We start from the raw sequence: 16779 nt of genomic DNA, 5'->3' as shown, positions 1-16779 counted from the left end.
AGCTCTCTTTTTGCCTTTTAATGATGGATTTTGCAAACCTGCTGGCTCCTCTTCGTCAGGGTGACTGGGAGGGGGACATAGGAAGGGGCTGCATCAGTCTGCCGTCACGTCTTGCTTTCTCTTGAATTTTATAAATGCATTGAACTGGATTTTTACCCAAGCAGCAGAAAGCATTTGGAAGGCCTTCCGTCAGCAGTATATAAATAAAAATGGATCAGAATAGATTGGATTGTTGCTTCTTACATCCACTTCCCTATTTTGTTTTTGACAGGTCCTGACACCCACACATACGCTCCTTGCTCAGACTCAGCTAGATCTGCTTTTTTGTCTGCTTTGAGTTTTTGGCAGGATATTCCATTCCTTATAACCTTCTTCCCTTACAGAGTTTGAGTAGCTCTTACCCTGTTCCTTAGCTCTTAGGCCCTGTGCTCTTATGCTCTCCATACTGATGGGTCTTACCAGGCCCATCACAGGGGCAAGCACTGCACCCTCCTGCAGGCTCTGAAATGGGGAAGCCACTGCTGCTGACTCCTGATCTCCTTTGCAACTCCACCAGGTCTAACATCACTCCCCCACTTCAGTCCACGCTTCCCACTGCAAAGGAGTGGAACCGAGCGAAGAATCTGCAACAGGTAATTTATGTAATAGATTTACCTTTTTCCGCCTTGAGTTGAATATGCATGAGCAGGTCTTGATGTCTTCAAGTGCATTCACTGTTTAAAGAGGCTTGTCTCATTTTTTTCCTTGTGCACTGTTTTTAATGCTACGTATCAATCACAAATGTTCCCTGTGTGCATTCAAAAACTGGTATTTGCTATTCAAATAGCAGTAAGTTGTAACTGTTTACATAAGTCTTGAGAAATTGTTTCTGATCCTAAAGTGGATGGGCATGCAAATACCTCTGTCGTGTAGCACACAGCCCTTTAAAATGTGGTTTTAATATTTAGGGATGCACTCTTGAAATTCACTTTTCATGAGCATTTGTGCCGGAAGAATTTGGTTGCTAGAATGTGTGCATAAAGGGGAGCACAGAAGTGACACAAGAGCAAACTAATAGAACGTACTTTAAAAGAGAAAATCACTATTTTACAAAGCCAATTTTTAAATTGCCCAACTCTAAACACAAGCACTGGAAAGGAAACAAGCAAGTGTATGAGTCAGATTCCCCCTTTTGCTTGCCATGCTCTGTACCAGACACGTGGAAGCAGAAAAGCAGCCAGGCACAGAAGCAGGGCTGAACGTGGCAACATCTGCGGGATCTTCTCTCAAACCGTGACTCTGCAACACGTGGGCAGGGACCAGGCCGAGAGCTGTCCCAACACCCCCTTCTCTTCACGGTGCAGTACTGCTCACAGAACCACAGTGCTCCAGCAGGGCAGCCATCTGTAGAAGCATGCTGGAGGGTCATCACACCTCCCTCACGAGGCACCCAGCAAGGCTCCGAGGAGCCTCAGTGGGCTCCCTGCCTGGCTGTGTCCTGTGACGGGGCAGACAGACCGCCAGCTCCACTTGCCCGCCACCTGGGGCTGGCAGACCACCCGGGGCCCAGGCCAGCAAAGAGACTGAGGCATAAGGGAGGGCAGCAGTGCCGGGGAGAGGTTCAGTCGGGGCAGACGACACAACGCCTGGCCCGGCAGGGGCAGGGGAGAGGGCAGCCAGCCGCAAGCCCACAACATGGCCGACGCTCCCCGCCGTCGGAGAACGCCTCACGCCCCGCGCCCCACCCTCTACCGCGCGCATGCGCAGCCCCGCCCCCTGCTCGGGGCAGGGGCGGGCAGGCAGCCAGATGCAGGGGCGCCTTAACCGGGCGGAAGTGACGAGCAACTAGGGGCGGAAGCGGTGCAGGGCGCCGCTTCCTGCTCGGCGCCGAGGCGTGGCTGGCTCGCGGCAGGTGAGGGGCGCGCGGCGCGGCAGGGAGCGCGCGCTGGGCGGGGCCGGGCCCTCCCCCCCCCGCCGTCGTTCCCCCCCCCCCCCCCCGCCGCCGCCGCGGCGGCTCCGTGCCGGGCGCCCGGGGCGGGACACCGGGGTTCGGCGGGGCTGGCGGAGGGCGCCGAGGAGGGCCGGGTGCAGGGGGTGTCCCCGCGGCGACAGCGTGGAGGGGAACAGCTTTGGCCGGACTCGGCGGCGAGGAGCCGGGGCTCGGGCAGAGTTCCCTCCCGCTGGGCCTGAGCGGGGCCGTAGGCGCTGGCGGGGCCCCGTGAGCGTCCGTGAGGGGCCGCCGCGGGGTCTGCGGCCTGTCGCCCCGCGGTGAAACGCTTCTGGCGGCCGCAGGCTCTGTCCGTCGGGGACCCCGTCAGGTCTCGGGAAGAAGAGCTTGGTAACGTGAAATGAGAGTCGTGCAGTACCTGTTTGGGTGGGATAGCAGGTTTAGAAAAGTCTTTTGTTACCTTTCGTATGCGGCTCTTCAGCGCTGAGCCATGAAGTAGGTGGGAGAACCAGGCAGGCAGGCATGGAGCGTGGAAATCTCAAGTTGGTGATGATGCGTGGGACACTTGGACTCAGCGTAGTCCTTCGGGGATTGGGAAGGGCGATGCTTTCTCTCCGTGTAGGTTAGGTACCCTGTAGGGATAGACAGCTAGATGCTGCAGCTGAAGGGAGTCACAAGAAAGAGAAGAAGGTGTTCACGATAGAGAGTTTGAGGATTCTGGGATGTGAGTTACATCATTTTTCCTCAAAGTTAGCTAATGGCTTGTAATAGAGTTGTGAGGGGTTTGTACTATTCCAAGTACTGATTGGTTACTGTTAACTATCGGCTCACTTCAGAGAACACCACAGACTATAAAAAACGTAACTTCTGGTCCTTCAGTGCATCAACACAGTTTCCTACCTGGAGTACTGGCAAATCAATTTTAATATGGATTGCCCTTAAGTTGCACGAGGGCATGTTCATCACTCCCAAGCTGGTAGCTGTGGTGTTGTAATGATCTGTCAAATAAAAATGCGTTGTCGGTGTTTGCAAGTGAACCCAAATGCTGTTGTGATAAATGCATTTATTGTATGAATTTTTTCTGTGTTCAAAATAAAGAATGAGTGAGCCAACAGTAAAAAGACCACAGGGCTACTAGACGTAGCTGTACACATAAAGAAAGGCTGCTGATGGGCATAGTGATCATTGTGAATCCACACCCAGCAGTGATTATCATTGTTAGTATTATTTTAGTAATCCACAGAAGTCCTGTTGTGGTGAGGTTTTCCCCCCTCCTTTTTTTTTTTTTTTTTAAGTTGTGTGGTTCAAATGTTGAGTGGTCAGACAGCACCTGGATTTTCCCAAAGGCCTCTTTCAAAAGAGGAGAGTTTTCATCCCTGGGGAGAGTAGGCTAATCCTCGGCTGTGCTCGCTTCTACAGTGCAGCTTCCAATGATGAGTGTGGGATAGTGCTGCCTGTGGTTGTGGCATTTCACGTGATTCAGGCAAATGTCAGCTAGGAGTTTACTTGAGATGACCTATTTATTTCATTTAGGTTGCGTGGCGGGTGTTGCTGGCAGTGATTTGCAGACTGGATTGACCTATCCTGTAGTAGAAGAGGTAGAAGCTAAAACTGTCCCTATTTCTTGCCAGTTCTCTGAAATACAGAGCGTTCCTTGAGCGATAAAAGGAAGTGGAGCGGATAGTGCTGCTCTTGCCAGAGGCAAGGGCTGGAAGCAAAGTGACTTTGGCATGTCCTTGTAGAGGCTTTCTCTGTTTCAGTTGTCCAGGGAATCGGAGGTGCTCCACTCAACTGTCCCTTGCTTAGACGTTCTTTTAGGAAGGTTAGCTAGGGGCTGATAAGTTCTCCGGATATTTGATTATGTTTGTCTTGTCTGAGTAGTAAAGCTGCGATGTAAAGGCTGCCTGATACACCTCTGTATTCCTGGGATGCTTTGGCTGGGGGGAAACGGCCACACCTCCAAAGAGCCCTCAGGCAGAAAAATGCCTGAGGCGCTCCTGGAGCAGCACAGGCTGCTAGTCTTAGCATCTGCCCTTCTTCTATCACTCTGGATATTTAAAATGAGTTTTAAATCTTAATTCCTTCAGATAAAAAGTGCTGTTGTCTCAACTCAGGAGTTAATTGGCAAGAAAACTGAAAGCAGATAATCCCTGGGAACTACTCTGCAGTCTAGCTTCTGGGTTCTGGTAATACCAGGTGACTGTAGTCACTGCACGCTCAACCTGACCAGTAAAATAGAAGGGTAGAAATTGAGGGCTGGGGAAAAATAGTACTGAGATAAGCCTGAAAGCAAGGCAGATTTTTTTAATAATTTTTTTTAGATTAAAGGTAGTGTACAGAGGAAGAAGAGGATGGTGCCTGAAATTGTGATGTTTCTTGTGGCTGTGGTGTATGAGCTTGAAGGGAATAATTTTTATCACTCAAAAAGCAATTTCTATAGCTAGTGACCTCTGCTTAGACCCCTTGATAACCTTTGCCAGCAAATAGTCCATCCAGCAGTTTGTTTAGTGGGTTACTGATTCCCCAGGTGTCATTCTTTTGACCCAGCTTTTTGTCAGCTCCTGTCATCCAGGCCACCCTGTAGGGATATTCCTTCTAGCAAATGTGAACAGGCTTGAAGACACTTCCTTATAGTCAGTGAGTTCCCCTCTTGTCATCTTGCAGAAATGCAAGCATTTCCTTTGCTTTTGAATGTAGAAAACAGGCAGGAACTGCTTTTTTTGCCAGTTTGATTTGGTTGTTGCCTTCATTAAATATCTCGGTATCTATTGTAACACAGTGCCTGTGGGGTATGGGTGCTGTAAAACTCCAGAACTTTGGAGCAGAGGGTGCTGGATGTAGAGGTGAAAAACAGGACATTGCTAGTTAGGGTTTGTGGCAGTGAGATGTGGCAATGCTTAGATCTGCAGCTAAGGTTGCTCTGCGGGAGACAAACTGATTTTGCATCAGAAAATTTGAAGGAAAAATTAACTGGATTTTTTTAAATTTTTTTTTTTTTTTTAAGGAAAGTGCTATGTTTTTGGAAGCATGTATTTGTTGCCGTGGTCTCATAGTAAGATTGAGCAGCTCCTCATTTTTCTGAACCAAATGTTCTGCAGGAAGCTCTACAGCAGTGTTACACATAGCCTGCTTTTGAAACTCCAGTATTTAAGAGAACTTACTGCTGGGAAATGGCCCTCCAAGGGACTTTTGGCATAGCCAGTGGCTTCTGTGTACTTCAGGCATACAAAACCAAAGTACCTCCACTTAGGAAGTCGAATGAAGAGCTGTGTCTGGATGTTTGGGCTGGGATTCTCAGTGTTACTTTTGATGTCTGTATTGTAGGTGTAGCTAAGCTATTTGCTTCAGCTTCTTTTATAATAAATAGTGAGAAGAAAGGAAGGCAGACAATCAGCACAGTGCTTTTTGGTCAGTTGTAGACGGTTGACTTAGATCAATTGTTCATTAGAGTGCCTGACTGCCTCCATTAATGAAGAGAGCCAAAGGTGACAGTTGCAGAGTGGGTTATCTGATTAACTTTAGATATCAACATCTGTCTGTCAAAATGAGCTTTATGTATCCAGCTGAGGGAAATCAATTTCAGCCTGTGCTTAGAGGACAGGGCTTTCTCAGCAAGGTGATGCAGCCTGCAGCTTGGTGCCTCATGGCAGTGAGGGCTGCTGACTGCTTCGCAAGGCAGAGCTCTGCGTTGAGAGGAAGGATTGTCTTGAAGACAGTAGTGGCTTAGAGGCCATCTTAGCTTGTGGAACTGAGAGGATTGAAGTGCACCTCTAGATTCTTTTAAGTCTCTACCTTTCAGATTCTCCTTGAAAAATAATGTAATAGCATTCTGTCTTCTGGAGAGTTGATATAATTTGATTTTATGTGATCCATCTTTAAATGTCAGGTATTTCACAATTTGCCAGGGAGTTGCTATATGCTGTTGTAAAGCTGGGCTCCGAGGTCTCAAATTTTGATCCTTTCTCTTTAGCCTAAGTGGAATGGGGCAGTGTAGTATGTGACAAACCAACAAATCTAAGTGGCTCTGAGTAGTTTTTAGGAAAAGTGAGGGTCTCCAGTTGAGAACGATTACTGAGTTTGTTGATGTATTGGTTCAGGCCCACGCTTATTTGATCCAAGAGACAATGCTGCTGGTGGGAACCCAAATTCTCCAATTCATGTGCAGTAGTTACCTGTCAATAATGTCTTTTCCTTAATGTCATATTGCTCATAGATTTCATCTGTCTTTAATAGCTACAGTAGCTACTGTTTCTTTAAAAGCATTGTGTCTGAGCCAAAGCTGTTAACAGGCTCTGGCTTCTTGAGAAAGGGCTGCCTTAAATACGGGGCTCGTGCTTTCAGAAATAGATTTTTGACAGGCCAGTACTTTTCCTTTGGTAGCTCTGAGTGCTCAGGAAGGACCACATACAGGTAGCCTTTTATTCCAGAAACAGCAGGATGGGACAAACACAAGTAGCAACGGGTGTTTGGTGGTATCTGACACAGCCTGTGTCCTAGGGAGACATGTTCCTATCAGGCACCCAGTTTACAGAACCTGTGTCAATAGGCTGCTCTTTTGTTGCAAAGCAGCCTATTTATTGTGTTCCCTCTGCAACTTAGGGAATTAACTGAAGGAAAAAAAAGTCTTGGGGTTTTGGATGCATGCTTCATACCAGAGTCTCTCTTGCTGTTTCCAAAAGTGAGTATCTTCATAGCATTACCTTAATACCTTTTTCTAGTACAATGACTAAACGGCTGTCAGTGATAAGTAGATTCACCTACCAAAAAGGCACCTAGCACTCTAGCTGACATCATGGTACAACACAATGTTCTTGAGGTACTCGGATGTGTGAGGTACTGCATATATGCTAACGACCAGTAATTCCACACTGTTTGGATATGGAGAACTGAGTGGTGTTATATCACTGGGTAGTTAGTGGCTGCTTACCAGTGCAGCAGAAAAAGCTTTTCCTTTTCCCACAGCTGCTGGAACAGATGAGGTGAGACTGCTTCAATGATGGAATGCACTCCTGCCCTTTCCAAGCAGAATATCAGCCCACAAGGCCAGGATGTGCACTGTATGAAATGCAGTGCGAGCCCCCGAGTCCTGCTGAGTATCAGGTCAGACTCCTCAGTGCTCCAGTGTTTCTGCAGGGCTGTGGTATGACGTGGGAGGCTGACTCCTTTTGAAAAGATCTTGGCTGTTCAAGCAGTCCCATATCAATGAGCAACTTTTGAAAGTATTGGCATGTAGCAGGAGATGCCTTGTAGGATTCATTTTCTACACGGACTTTTTTGTTGTTCTTCTTCTGAGGTAATGCTGTTCTGTAAGGACAGGCTGAAGGTATGAGGTTGATGAGATTGAGTAAGTATCTGTCTTTCTAAAGCTGGAGCAGAGGAGCAGAAATAGCTTTTACAGCTGTGGCTAGGTTAACTTTGTGATGTAGATGTGGCCCTGATGCTGCTCTGAGGGGGAGGGAGAGCAACAGCTTCTAAATCTTCTCACTTTCGTGCTCCCCTTGCCAGTCTCTGTGCCTGGGGAGCTCCAGCTGCCCAGTTTAATTTGCTCATTGAGAGTGGGCAGGGTGGGACAGCTGGAGTGGAGAGCTCTCTTGCTCCAGAAGTGGTACTGGAAGGTAAAATCCTAACCGATGCCAGGCCCTCCAAAGATGGAGAAACCCCACTCTTCATAGCTTTGTCTAAAGTAGCTACTGCAGGTCTTGAGACCCAAAGCAGTAATGTCTACAACAGAGTTTGAGGATGCTACTAGAAGAGACGTCTAGTAACATGAGCACTCTGGTGGAGTACAGCCTGCTATGGGGCCTAATTATGGTCTTATTAATGCTTTCTTTCATCACTGCCTTCCAGCCTTCAGATGGTGATTAGACCTATTTATAGGGGCAGAGTTCCTTAATATTCAGCACAGTGCACCTCTTGCCAATCAAATCAGTACCATCTGCATCTTTGATTGCTGCTTAATAACACTGTAGAATATGGTTAATTAAAAAATATAAATAGACTTTTCATCCTCTTAACTTATCAAAGTGCTTCTCTCCTCCTCTCTTCCCCTCCCTGCCCCCCCCCCCCCCCCCCCAAAAAAAGGTAAAGTTGGCTTAGCGCAGGGACTGTGGTGAACCTCTCATCTCATTGCTGGAAATACATCCTCCTCTCCTACCCAGGATAGTTACCTCTTGTGTGCTCTGCTGGAGGACTATATTTCAACCCTCCAGTGAATGTCAACACAGGGCAGAATGATCATTTGCTGCATAAAATAGGACTTACATCTAGGCTCTTGTGCTGCATTTACCACCAGAGTGTAAGCAACTTCTAGCTTTCATTTCAGTTGCGTGTTTACATCTGTGTGAGGGCATGTGCACACACTGCCTTATGCTGTCCCTTAACAGGAGGAGCATATGCAATGACATGTTTTGCTTTTCCAGCATTTTAAGTCTCTTTTTTTAAATACAGTTCCCTGGCTTTGCAGCTGGTAAACTCATAGGAGTGTGCTTTATTTGTGGAGGGCAAGGTGATACAATTATCTTTTTTTATTTTTTCCTTGCAGGAGTTAGTTCTGATGTTTTGTTGGAATGGCCTCTAGGCAAGCTTGTAGTACAACCAAGATATGACTTGAATATGCCAGCAGATTTGATCATGATTTGAAATTTTGTGGGAAGCCTATGTGGAAAGTAGAGAATGAGAATGATGTAGTAGTATATTAAGTATAGTACAGTACTACAGAGTACCATAGTTAAGTGTACAGTAGTAGAAGTTTGTGATGAGACACAGCAGACATTGTAGCAGCTGTGAGCTTTGTGAGCTCTAAAAGCCACGTTTGGGTATTGCGAGCAATGTGCTGATGTAGTATAGTACACTAGACTGGAGCAGAGGAAAGTGAAAGTAACAGAGGTCTGTTATTGTCAGCCAGGATGGGACGGTGTTTGTTCAGATAAACATGATAGAAAGTACTATGTGTAAGAAATTACTGTCAGAGAGGAATTTGAGATGACTTCTTGCTATGAACCAAGTCATGGATGTGACTTTCCTCTATCAGAGAGGACAGCACCTTGTGATAAGCTATGCCCAAAGCTTGTCTCTACTCCATCGTTTGAGTGTGTTTAATCTTAATCTGTAGATCATTTGTGACTTTGTCTGTTCCCACTGTGGGACCACCCTGGTGGTGGTGGTGTAGTGGTATGTGGTAAGGGATATGCAGACTTGTGTTTTACTGCATATTGCTGATTTCTGCATCCTTGCAGGTGGCTACAATGCATTGATCTTTTATTAGGGTCCTACAAAGGAGAGACATAGGGCTGAAGATAGCCAGTCACTTCTTGTTGGAGAGGTTACTGCATGTGGGAATTAAAGGCCTTTAGTTCATTCTGCCTGTCCAATGCAGTGACAGAAGCAGCAGCACAGTAATTGCTGAAGCAGCCCTTGTATCTTTGAAGGATACACACTGATTTTTTCCAAGGTATTTAAGCCCTCTTCTCCCCTGAAGCCCCTTACTGTAGTCCCTTGAAGCATGTTAAGGAAGCAAGTATTGTTGGTGGCTTGCTTTATTCTCCCTTTATTTTCATAGCAAAGCATGTATCTGGTAAGTGCTTCTATATAGCTTTACAGTCTCTGCCTGTGTTGAGGGCAGCCACATTATTTTCTTGTATTGCCTTTGTTTACATTTCCTTGAAAAATTAAGATATTTTAAGGTTGTGGGGTCTTTTTGTTTGTAGATAATCATCTCGGTGATCAGTCCTCCATAGAGCAATATTTTTTAAAGGACTGTTGCTTCTTTTACTGTTGCTTCTTTTATTCTGTTTGCTCCATAACAAGTTCTCTTGGGCTTAGCCTTGACATAAGAAGTTTTGTTCTTGGGTCCAGGGGGAAGTAACCCAAGAGTTGAGCAAAACAGGTGGAGTGTTTCTCTACCTACCCAGAGCAGTGAATTGTATACTTCCTTCTCTGGGTTCGGAGCTGCAAATCTCTATGTAGCCATCAGAGTACTAGACTTGCCTGTGATGATTGAACAGTATGACCAGTTGCTGGTTCCAGATACCTGAAAGCCCTGGAGTGCTCAGCCTGTATCTGTCCTGGTGTAAGCCTTTTGGAAAGGTGAGACAGTCTGGTGGAGGCTGATGTTGTGTTTTCCACTGCTGTTGTTTCGCTCAGCTTTTGCTAGTGCGGATGTTGGAACTGAGAAGGAGAGAGCAGCTTTGGGTGCAGAGGGATAGCCATCAGCCCTGACAAGTTTTGTACCAGCTTGCTTGAGGTTAAGGCATAGACAGCTTAAGGCAAAAGTGTGAATCTGAGCAGTTGTTAGCTCTCGTCAGAACTTCTAAATCAGGATATAGCACTTGTAAGCAGGTGGTGCAGTGAGAAATCAACCTTTTTCTCTTTGTTTGCAATTTAATAAGGCAAATAAGGTTATTATATAACACCAGAGCACATTTGTGTTGATCATGAAGGTTGACATAGAAAAAATAATTGAATAAATTGTGGCTGGAGCCCCCAGATGTTCCAACTCTTTTCCAGAGCCTCTTTGATCACTAAAGCGCTGTGTTGCCATTTCTTCTGCCTAGTGTGACCCACAGGTGGTCATACCACTAATGATTAAACCTCTTGGGTGATCTGACATCTGCTTTTCTGAATCATACCTGCTTTGGGGTTTTATGTGCCCATTTCTCACTGTAGCATCTGAATGTTTCATGTCAGCTGTCTTAATTCCAGGATGCTGTACTTTCTGCTGAAACACACCAGCTCCCTCTTTAAGATTCAGGAGTCATACTGGAACCAGTTTGTTGCTTTGCTGAAAGCCACTTCCATGTGTAAGATACGAACAGTTTATTTGCACCTTTGATGTCTATGTTACATAAAGGCTTGGCATCCATTGGGCAGGGTGGGAGAGTTGAGATATTTCTAATCTGCAGCACTTTGTTTTTTATGTAATGCCTAATTCTGATGATGGAGCATGGCAAGGAAATGTGCTGCTTCCTTCTCAATGCACTGGAGGTTGAGATAAAGGAAGAGTCAGTCTTGCTGAGTGACATTCAGTCTTTCCTTTCCTTCCTGACTTTTGGGAATGTTTTGATTTTTTCCTTTTAAAATCTTCCTTGTTCCTGCAGTCCCTGTCTGTTGTGGGAAGCAATTCTGCTTTTATTCTAAGCATATGGTCAGGACTTTACTCAAAGTGTTTGTAAAACTGGCTCATTTCTCCAGTTAGTTTGGTTACAAAAGGTAATAAATGGCAGCTGTAGCATGCGATTTTTGCCTGAGTCTAGTCATTTAGAAGGCTGTTGCTGTTTTTCCTCTTTATTGCTATAAATCTCTAATTTGTTACCTTGCACAGAAAGAATTGTCTCTTGTATCTGTCTCTGACAGCAGTTCCCACAGAGTCTACCACATTTCTCTAACGTGTTTTTTTAGGAAAGGTGAGAATCTGGAGCTCATGTGAGAGGCTGCACTGAGAAGCTGTGAAACTGAAGTTTACTGACAGCTGAACTGTGACAGTGCAAGCAGGAGCACCTGGGGCTTTTCCTGCTTTGCCCTACTACTGTGTGTTCCTCCCTTTGCAAGGAAGCAGTGGGTCCTGAAGAACAGTCTGTAGCTTTTGAGTGTGAGGAAGGAAACGGTTTGGTAGTAGCTGGGGGAGTGCTGCTTCTGAGTGTGAGTATCTGTCAGTCAGCAGTTAAACTGTTTGGCTTTAGAAAGGTCACAAAGAGAATTAGGATTGGTGAGAGTCTGGGAAATCATACTGGGGCTGTATAATCTCATCTGGCCTCTAGAGGTGAAAAGCTTGGCCTTCTCATCCTGTGGGGCAGGATTACCATTACATCGTAATGGTTTTGATAGTGAAGCAAGTTTAAGAAGTCCCCTTCTTGCTCCTGCTTTGCACTCTGTTTCATGACTGGGCAATTACAGCTGTTTATCTGGCTGTGGTAAATTGGGTCATTGAACTGATCTGAGTTAAAAATAGGCATACCAACCATCAGCAGCATTGATGCAGCAAAAGACTTGTGACCAGTGGTGGGGAGGATTGTAAACTTGTTTTGCTGTCAGAGCCAGAGTATCTCCTAACTGCGCACTTGCTGTGTTATCTGGTTGCTTTGTTCCGCATTGTCAGTCCAATAGTAGATTTGAAAGCACAAGGGTTCAAGCTTGGCTGTGGTCTGCAGTTCAAAAAATGCCATCTCAAAATTAGCTGTACTTCTCTCAGATTAACTTGTATGCTTTACAACACTAAATAATAATTTCCTGCCTGCTGAATAGGCCCAGTCAAGAAGACTAATCAGTGTGCAAACATTGCTGCTAAAGAGTGTGGATGCAGAGTCTGGTTGCCAGTGATGCATGAAGTGAAACAGAATAGGTCTAGGCTTCCTGCAGCAGAGCCAGGTCTTCTGATGGCTGGGCTTGATTTTGCAAATTTGCAAGTCTGCAGAAAGGCTCCTAGGTTTCCTCCTTCTTTTACCTCCCATATGATTCATTATTAAACACCCTCCTACCCACCAAAAAAACAACCACAACAAACCCACCCCCCCAAAAAAAACCCAACCAAAACAACAGCCACATCACATTTACAGAAATTCTTTCCTAACCTGCTGTGGTAGGATCAGAAAGGACAAATCTCGAGAGGGTGGATGGTGTTTCTTAAATGTACAGGACTGGCTACAGGCAAGTCTAATCTGGTATCTTTTTGTTTTGTGAAACAAGATAGGGAATTTAAAGAATATGTGAAGACACGTAATTTTCACCTATTAAACAGTTGTTTTATGCTGTAACTATCTCTTCAGGCTCTTGTTTTGTGAATTCCTCCAGTATAGGCTGTGTTTCTATGTTATTTTCAGCCTGCTCTGCTGTACAGGCTGGAATACAGCTTGCACACAGCAGTGGTCCCTGGACTAGCTCCTGCAGACCTCCAGGTACCATGGAGGTAATGTGTCGTGTCCCGAGGTATCTCTGTCTGTTTCAAATAACTTACTTTTTGATCCTCCTTTGTTTTGCTTCTCTTCAGCTTAATGAGTATTTTCTTATATGGATGTACAGCACTCTGCATGATGAATCCCTGTAATAAGCAGCTGTAGACTGTTTTTTTACAGTCTGAATGAGCAAGACACATGGAGAAAACAAGTTTGAAGGGAGTTGTGTAGGCCGAGCAGAGTTTGGGTTAGAAAACTGTATGGACACTCTACTCTAGCCATTAATCAGGCTGTCCTAACAGTAACATATTTGTGAGTTTACAATTTCTAATGTGCTCAGAGAAATGGATTTCTTCTCTATACCCTCCTCTGTGTCCCAGGAACTTTTTTGTTATTTTTGTGAGCAAAAACATGGGAGGCAGGCTATTTGGGAATTGCTGAGGGAGAGGTGAGCAAGGCTGGCAGGATGGAAACTTGGGTGATGTATAGCCTTCTCCTGGCTGAATTATGGATCAGTGGTATTGGCCCAGCTGCATCCAGTAGCATGCATACTGCTCTGGTGCATGTGTTGAACACAACTGAAAGATTTCAGTGACCATTTAGGTTTTATATGTGAAAGGATCCTAAAATAAGGAGGCTGCTTTCAAGACAGTTACTAAGGAAAAATCCAGTCACCAGAAGCAATGAGCAGCTCCTGGGAGTCTCAGGATGGAAGAACTCTCATTAACCTACTTGGAGCAAGGGCGTGTGTGCACATGCATGCCCTGTAATGTCATAGCTGCTGTTCTTGGAAGGAAGCTGTGGTTGTGTTTCTGGGAGCAGAAGTATAAGATGAAATACGGCATTTTGCTAATAGGGTTGAATGACCTGAAATATATCCATCTGGAATATGAGGATGGAAGGAGGAGACAGGGTGATTTCTGATGTGTCTTATCGCCACCCTGAACTGACTTTGCTCCAAAGTGTGGTCTTTGTTTTCAGCACAGTACTGAGCAGAGATTTGTTATGTATCATGCTAAAAATAAAATTATGGTTCCCAAGAGCATTCAGATAAGCAAGAGACTCCCACCTCACTGTAGCTGCCTTGGATTTATTAAAAATCCAATATGTCAACCTTACTACTTGTGCCTTTCTCCTCAGCTCACTGATTTCCATTGCAAACGCTTTCCTAAAGTAATGAGGGGAGCAGAGAGTGGAAGTCCCTGAATAAAAGCTGTGATAAAATGGAAGTGTGTTTACTGTAATGACTTATTTGCTCTTTTCTTTAGGCACAATGGCTACAGTAGCCCAGAAGCACTTTTTGGAAGGGCAGACGTACTCAGTCCCACTGATCCAACCAGACTTACGCAGGGAGGAGGCTGTTCAGCAAGTGGCAGATGCACTTCAGTATCTGCAAAAGGTGTCTGGTGATATCTTCAACAGGTATGGTGCTGTCACATGGGGGTTGGGGGCTTAGCATTCAGCACTAGGAAACAGTGTGGTGATATGGTTGAAACAGTGAAAGGGCATTGCATTGGCAAGCAATGGAAGGTCAGAAAAGGGATAAAGAAGGATCAGATGCACTTCAATAAAAGTTTATTGGATTCAGGTCTGTCAAAGTTAAGCATAATGAAATGGCTACAGTTAGCCTAGAGGTTGTTTGTTGTTAATTTTTTATTCAGGGGCAGAGTCCCACAAATTGCATTACTGCTTCTGCTGCAGTTATCCTTTATTCCTTCCTGCTCATGTTTTAAATGGGAGACTTTCTTATTTAGACTATCTTGAAGATATATCTTTTTGATTCATTGTAATTGAAGCAGTGGAGTAGAAAATGTCTCTTTGTTCTGATCTCTGGGACTTACAGTTCTCTTTGGGCTTCTGGTGTTTTGCGCTTCTTTTTTTTTTTTTTGTATGTTGGGAGGGCTGAGCACATGAGAGTGTCTGTTCTTCTCACCACAGTCTCATAATCCATCTAAACTGATCTCTTCAGGGATTTGGCCCAGACTTGCCACCTCTTGCATATGGTCATCTTTAGGATTGGATCTGTAAGACTACCTATATAGCAAATCAGAGACATTCTTGTGTTTGCCTGCAAATGATGGTAGAGACCGTAGTGCCTTTTTTCATCTGATGCCATCTTTGATATCTCAGTACCCTGAGATGTTGTGTCATATCATTGGTACAGAAACAGATCAGCATGTATCTTCTCATAGCCTGATTAGCAAAAGCAGTTGCTTTGGCTTCAGTTGGGATCATGACTACTTAGGCTGATTTATTGTGGTGTGAGCAGGACCATAGCATTCTTTCTTCTTTTGAGTTTTTTTGTTTTTTTAAAGGAAGATTGAAGTTCTTCGATTTTTGGTAGTGATACTTTGAAGGGCAGCCTCTGGTGAAAGGGTAGTCACTAAGGCTGAGCTCAGGTCACTGAGGGAAATAAAGGCTTTTCATTGGAATAGTCTTTACTTGGGCAAGGGCTCCTGGGCAAGAGCTGTGTGTAGGCTGGATCAGGTTGAACACAAGGTCTCATTCTTTTGTGCACTTCTCAGTATTGGAATTCTTCATGATATAAGGCTGGGACACTTTCTAGAGCTGCCAGAAACATGTGGAAGGCACCTCTCAGACTTTGGACTGGTTGGCAGTGCTGTCCCTTTCTCTGGGGCAAATAAAGCTATTGATAAAACAGGAATGGTTCTTTCTCTCTCTGTTTTTATTTTATTTTCTTTTTTTTTCCTCCCACTCACTGCTCTCTAACACAGTACCCTGTAATTTCCCCGGGGAGACAAGTCTGCTGTTTTGCATGCAAGTCACTCCTGAGTCCTGAACAGTGACTGTGATGCTGTTCCCTTGCTCTTTGGTGCACTCATGACTTTTAATTACCAATTTTTTCCAACAACAGAGGAGGCTTCATTGGGCTCTTTGTTTGCTTTGCCTTTCCTCTGAGGTCTCAGCTCTCTGATATAATTAATAATGATTTAGTAATTACGCAGGCATCTGATTAAAAGTTCCATGACCTTGGTTGTTCCATGCCAATCAAGGGGCAAAGCTTTCAAGGTGAGAAGTTTGCCACTTAGTGAAGAGTGACCTTTTATCTTCCCTTTCCTGAGATAAGGCAGCTCTGTCTTCCATTTCCAGGAAGGAGCTGCGTTATCTGGGGAAGCTGACTGTTCTGATCTGCAAAACAGCAGCTTGCAATGTTGATGGAGAGGAAACTTGTTCAGTGTGGCAGACTCAGCTGAATGTGTCAAACTCATTACTTCAGTACTACAAAGATGCAGATGTTCTGGGGTTGTTTTGTGGGAACAGTTGGATTGGTACAGTGGTTTTGAGAGTGGCAAGCCAATTTGTAATTTGTTGAAGGTGGAGTGAAAGAGCGTCTCTTACTCTCTGTGGAAAGAGGAATCTTTCTACAACCAAATCTGTTTTTCCATGTTAGCTGATCAAAGCTTCTGCTTTGAGTTGTTGCTGACATGTCAGCTGAAGGCAGCTGTGGTACTGTTTTGGTTGTAGAAGAAATATTCCCTGGGCCAGTTAGTGGCTGTGCCGAAGCAGCAGTGGTGAAAAGTGCCTGTGGATTCAGTCTTCTTAAGGGAACACAAGACAGACATTTTTGCATTTGGAGAATTGGGCAAGAGAAGATAAGCAGCTTTCCTCCCCTTCCCCCTGGTTTGGGGAATCTGGGAAATAACCCATGAGACAAGTCTCTGCCAAGCTGTCTTCTTTCCAAACGCTCTCAAACAAGCTGACTTGCTCTTAAGTTTAGCTATGGCAAGGTACATGGTGAATGAGGCACTTTGCAGAGTTCATTAGTTTGTAGAGAATCAAGGGACATGCAGGTGCAAAAAAACAGGTAAACTATGGCTGAGACCTGGAGCAGACACACTGGGAACAGTCTTGGAGAGTAGGTCAAGCAACTCATGGCAGCTAAGCCTCCTCTGTACCTTGCTAACAGTGCACCTGGACTGCGATCTGGAATCACTAAGAAAGAGC

General features: G+C 45.1%; 1 protein-coding gene across 7 annotated transcripts in view; it reads left to right on the top strand.

Annotated features, from left to right (window-relative positions):
* Positions 1-1741: 1741 nt before the first annotated feature.
* Positions 1742-16779, top strand: part of WASHC1 (WASH complex subunit 1) — a 46126-nt gene continuing 31088 nt past the window's right edge. The window contains exons 1-2 of one of the 7 annotated variants that reach the window (XM_069807645.1): positions 1742-1891; positions 14082-14235. In XM_069807645.1, the coding sequence (XP_069663746.1) occupies positions 14087-14235 (149 nt within the window). In that variant the 5' untranslated portion in view covers positions 1742-1891; positions 14082-14086. Of the gene's footprint in view, positions 1892-2012; positions 2318-2632; positions 2652-6553; positions 6606-6889; positions 7028-9875; positions 10013-14081; positions 14236-16779 lie in introns of those variants that run through there. The other 6 variants (XM_069807647.1, XM_069807646.1, XM_069807650.1 and 3 more) reach the window with 6 other exon arrangements.

This window comes from Haliaeetus albicilla, chromosome 19 (assembly GCF_947461875.1).
Source record: "Haliaeetus albicilla chromosome 19, bHalAlb1.1, whole genome shotgun sequence".
NCBI classification, from domain to species: Eukaryota; Metazoa; Chordata; class Aves; order Accipitriformes; family Accipitridae; genus Haliaeetus; species Haliaeetus albicilla.
This window is presented reverse-complemented; position numbering and strand designations above follow the sequence as displayed.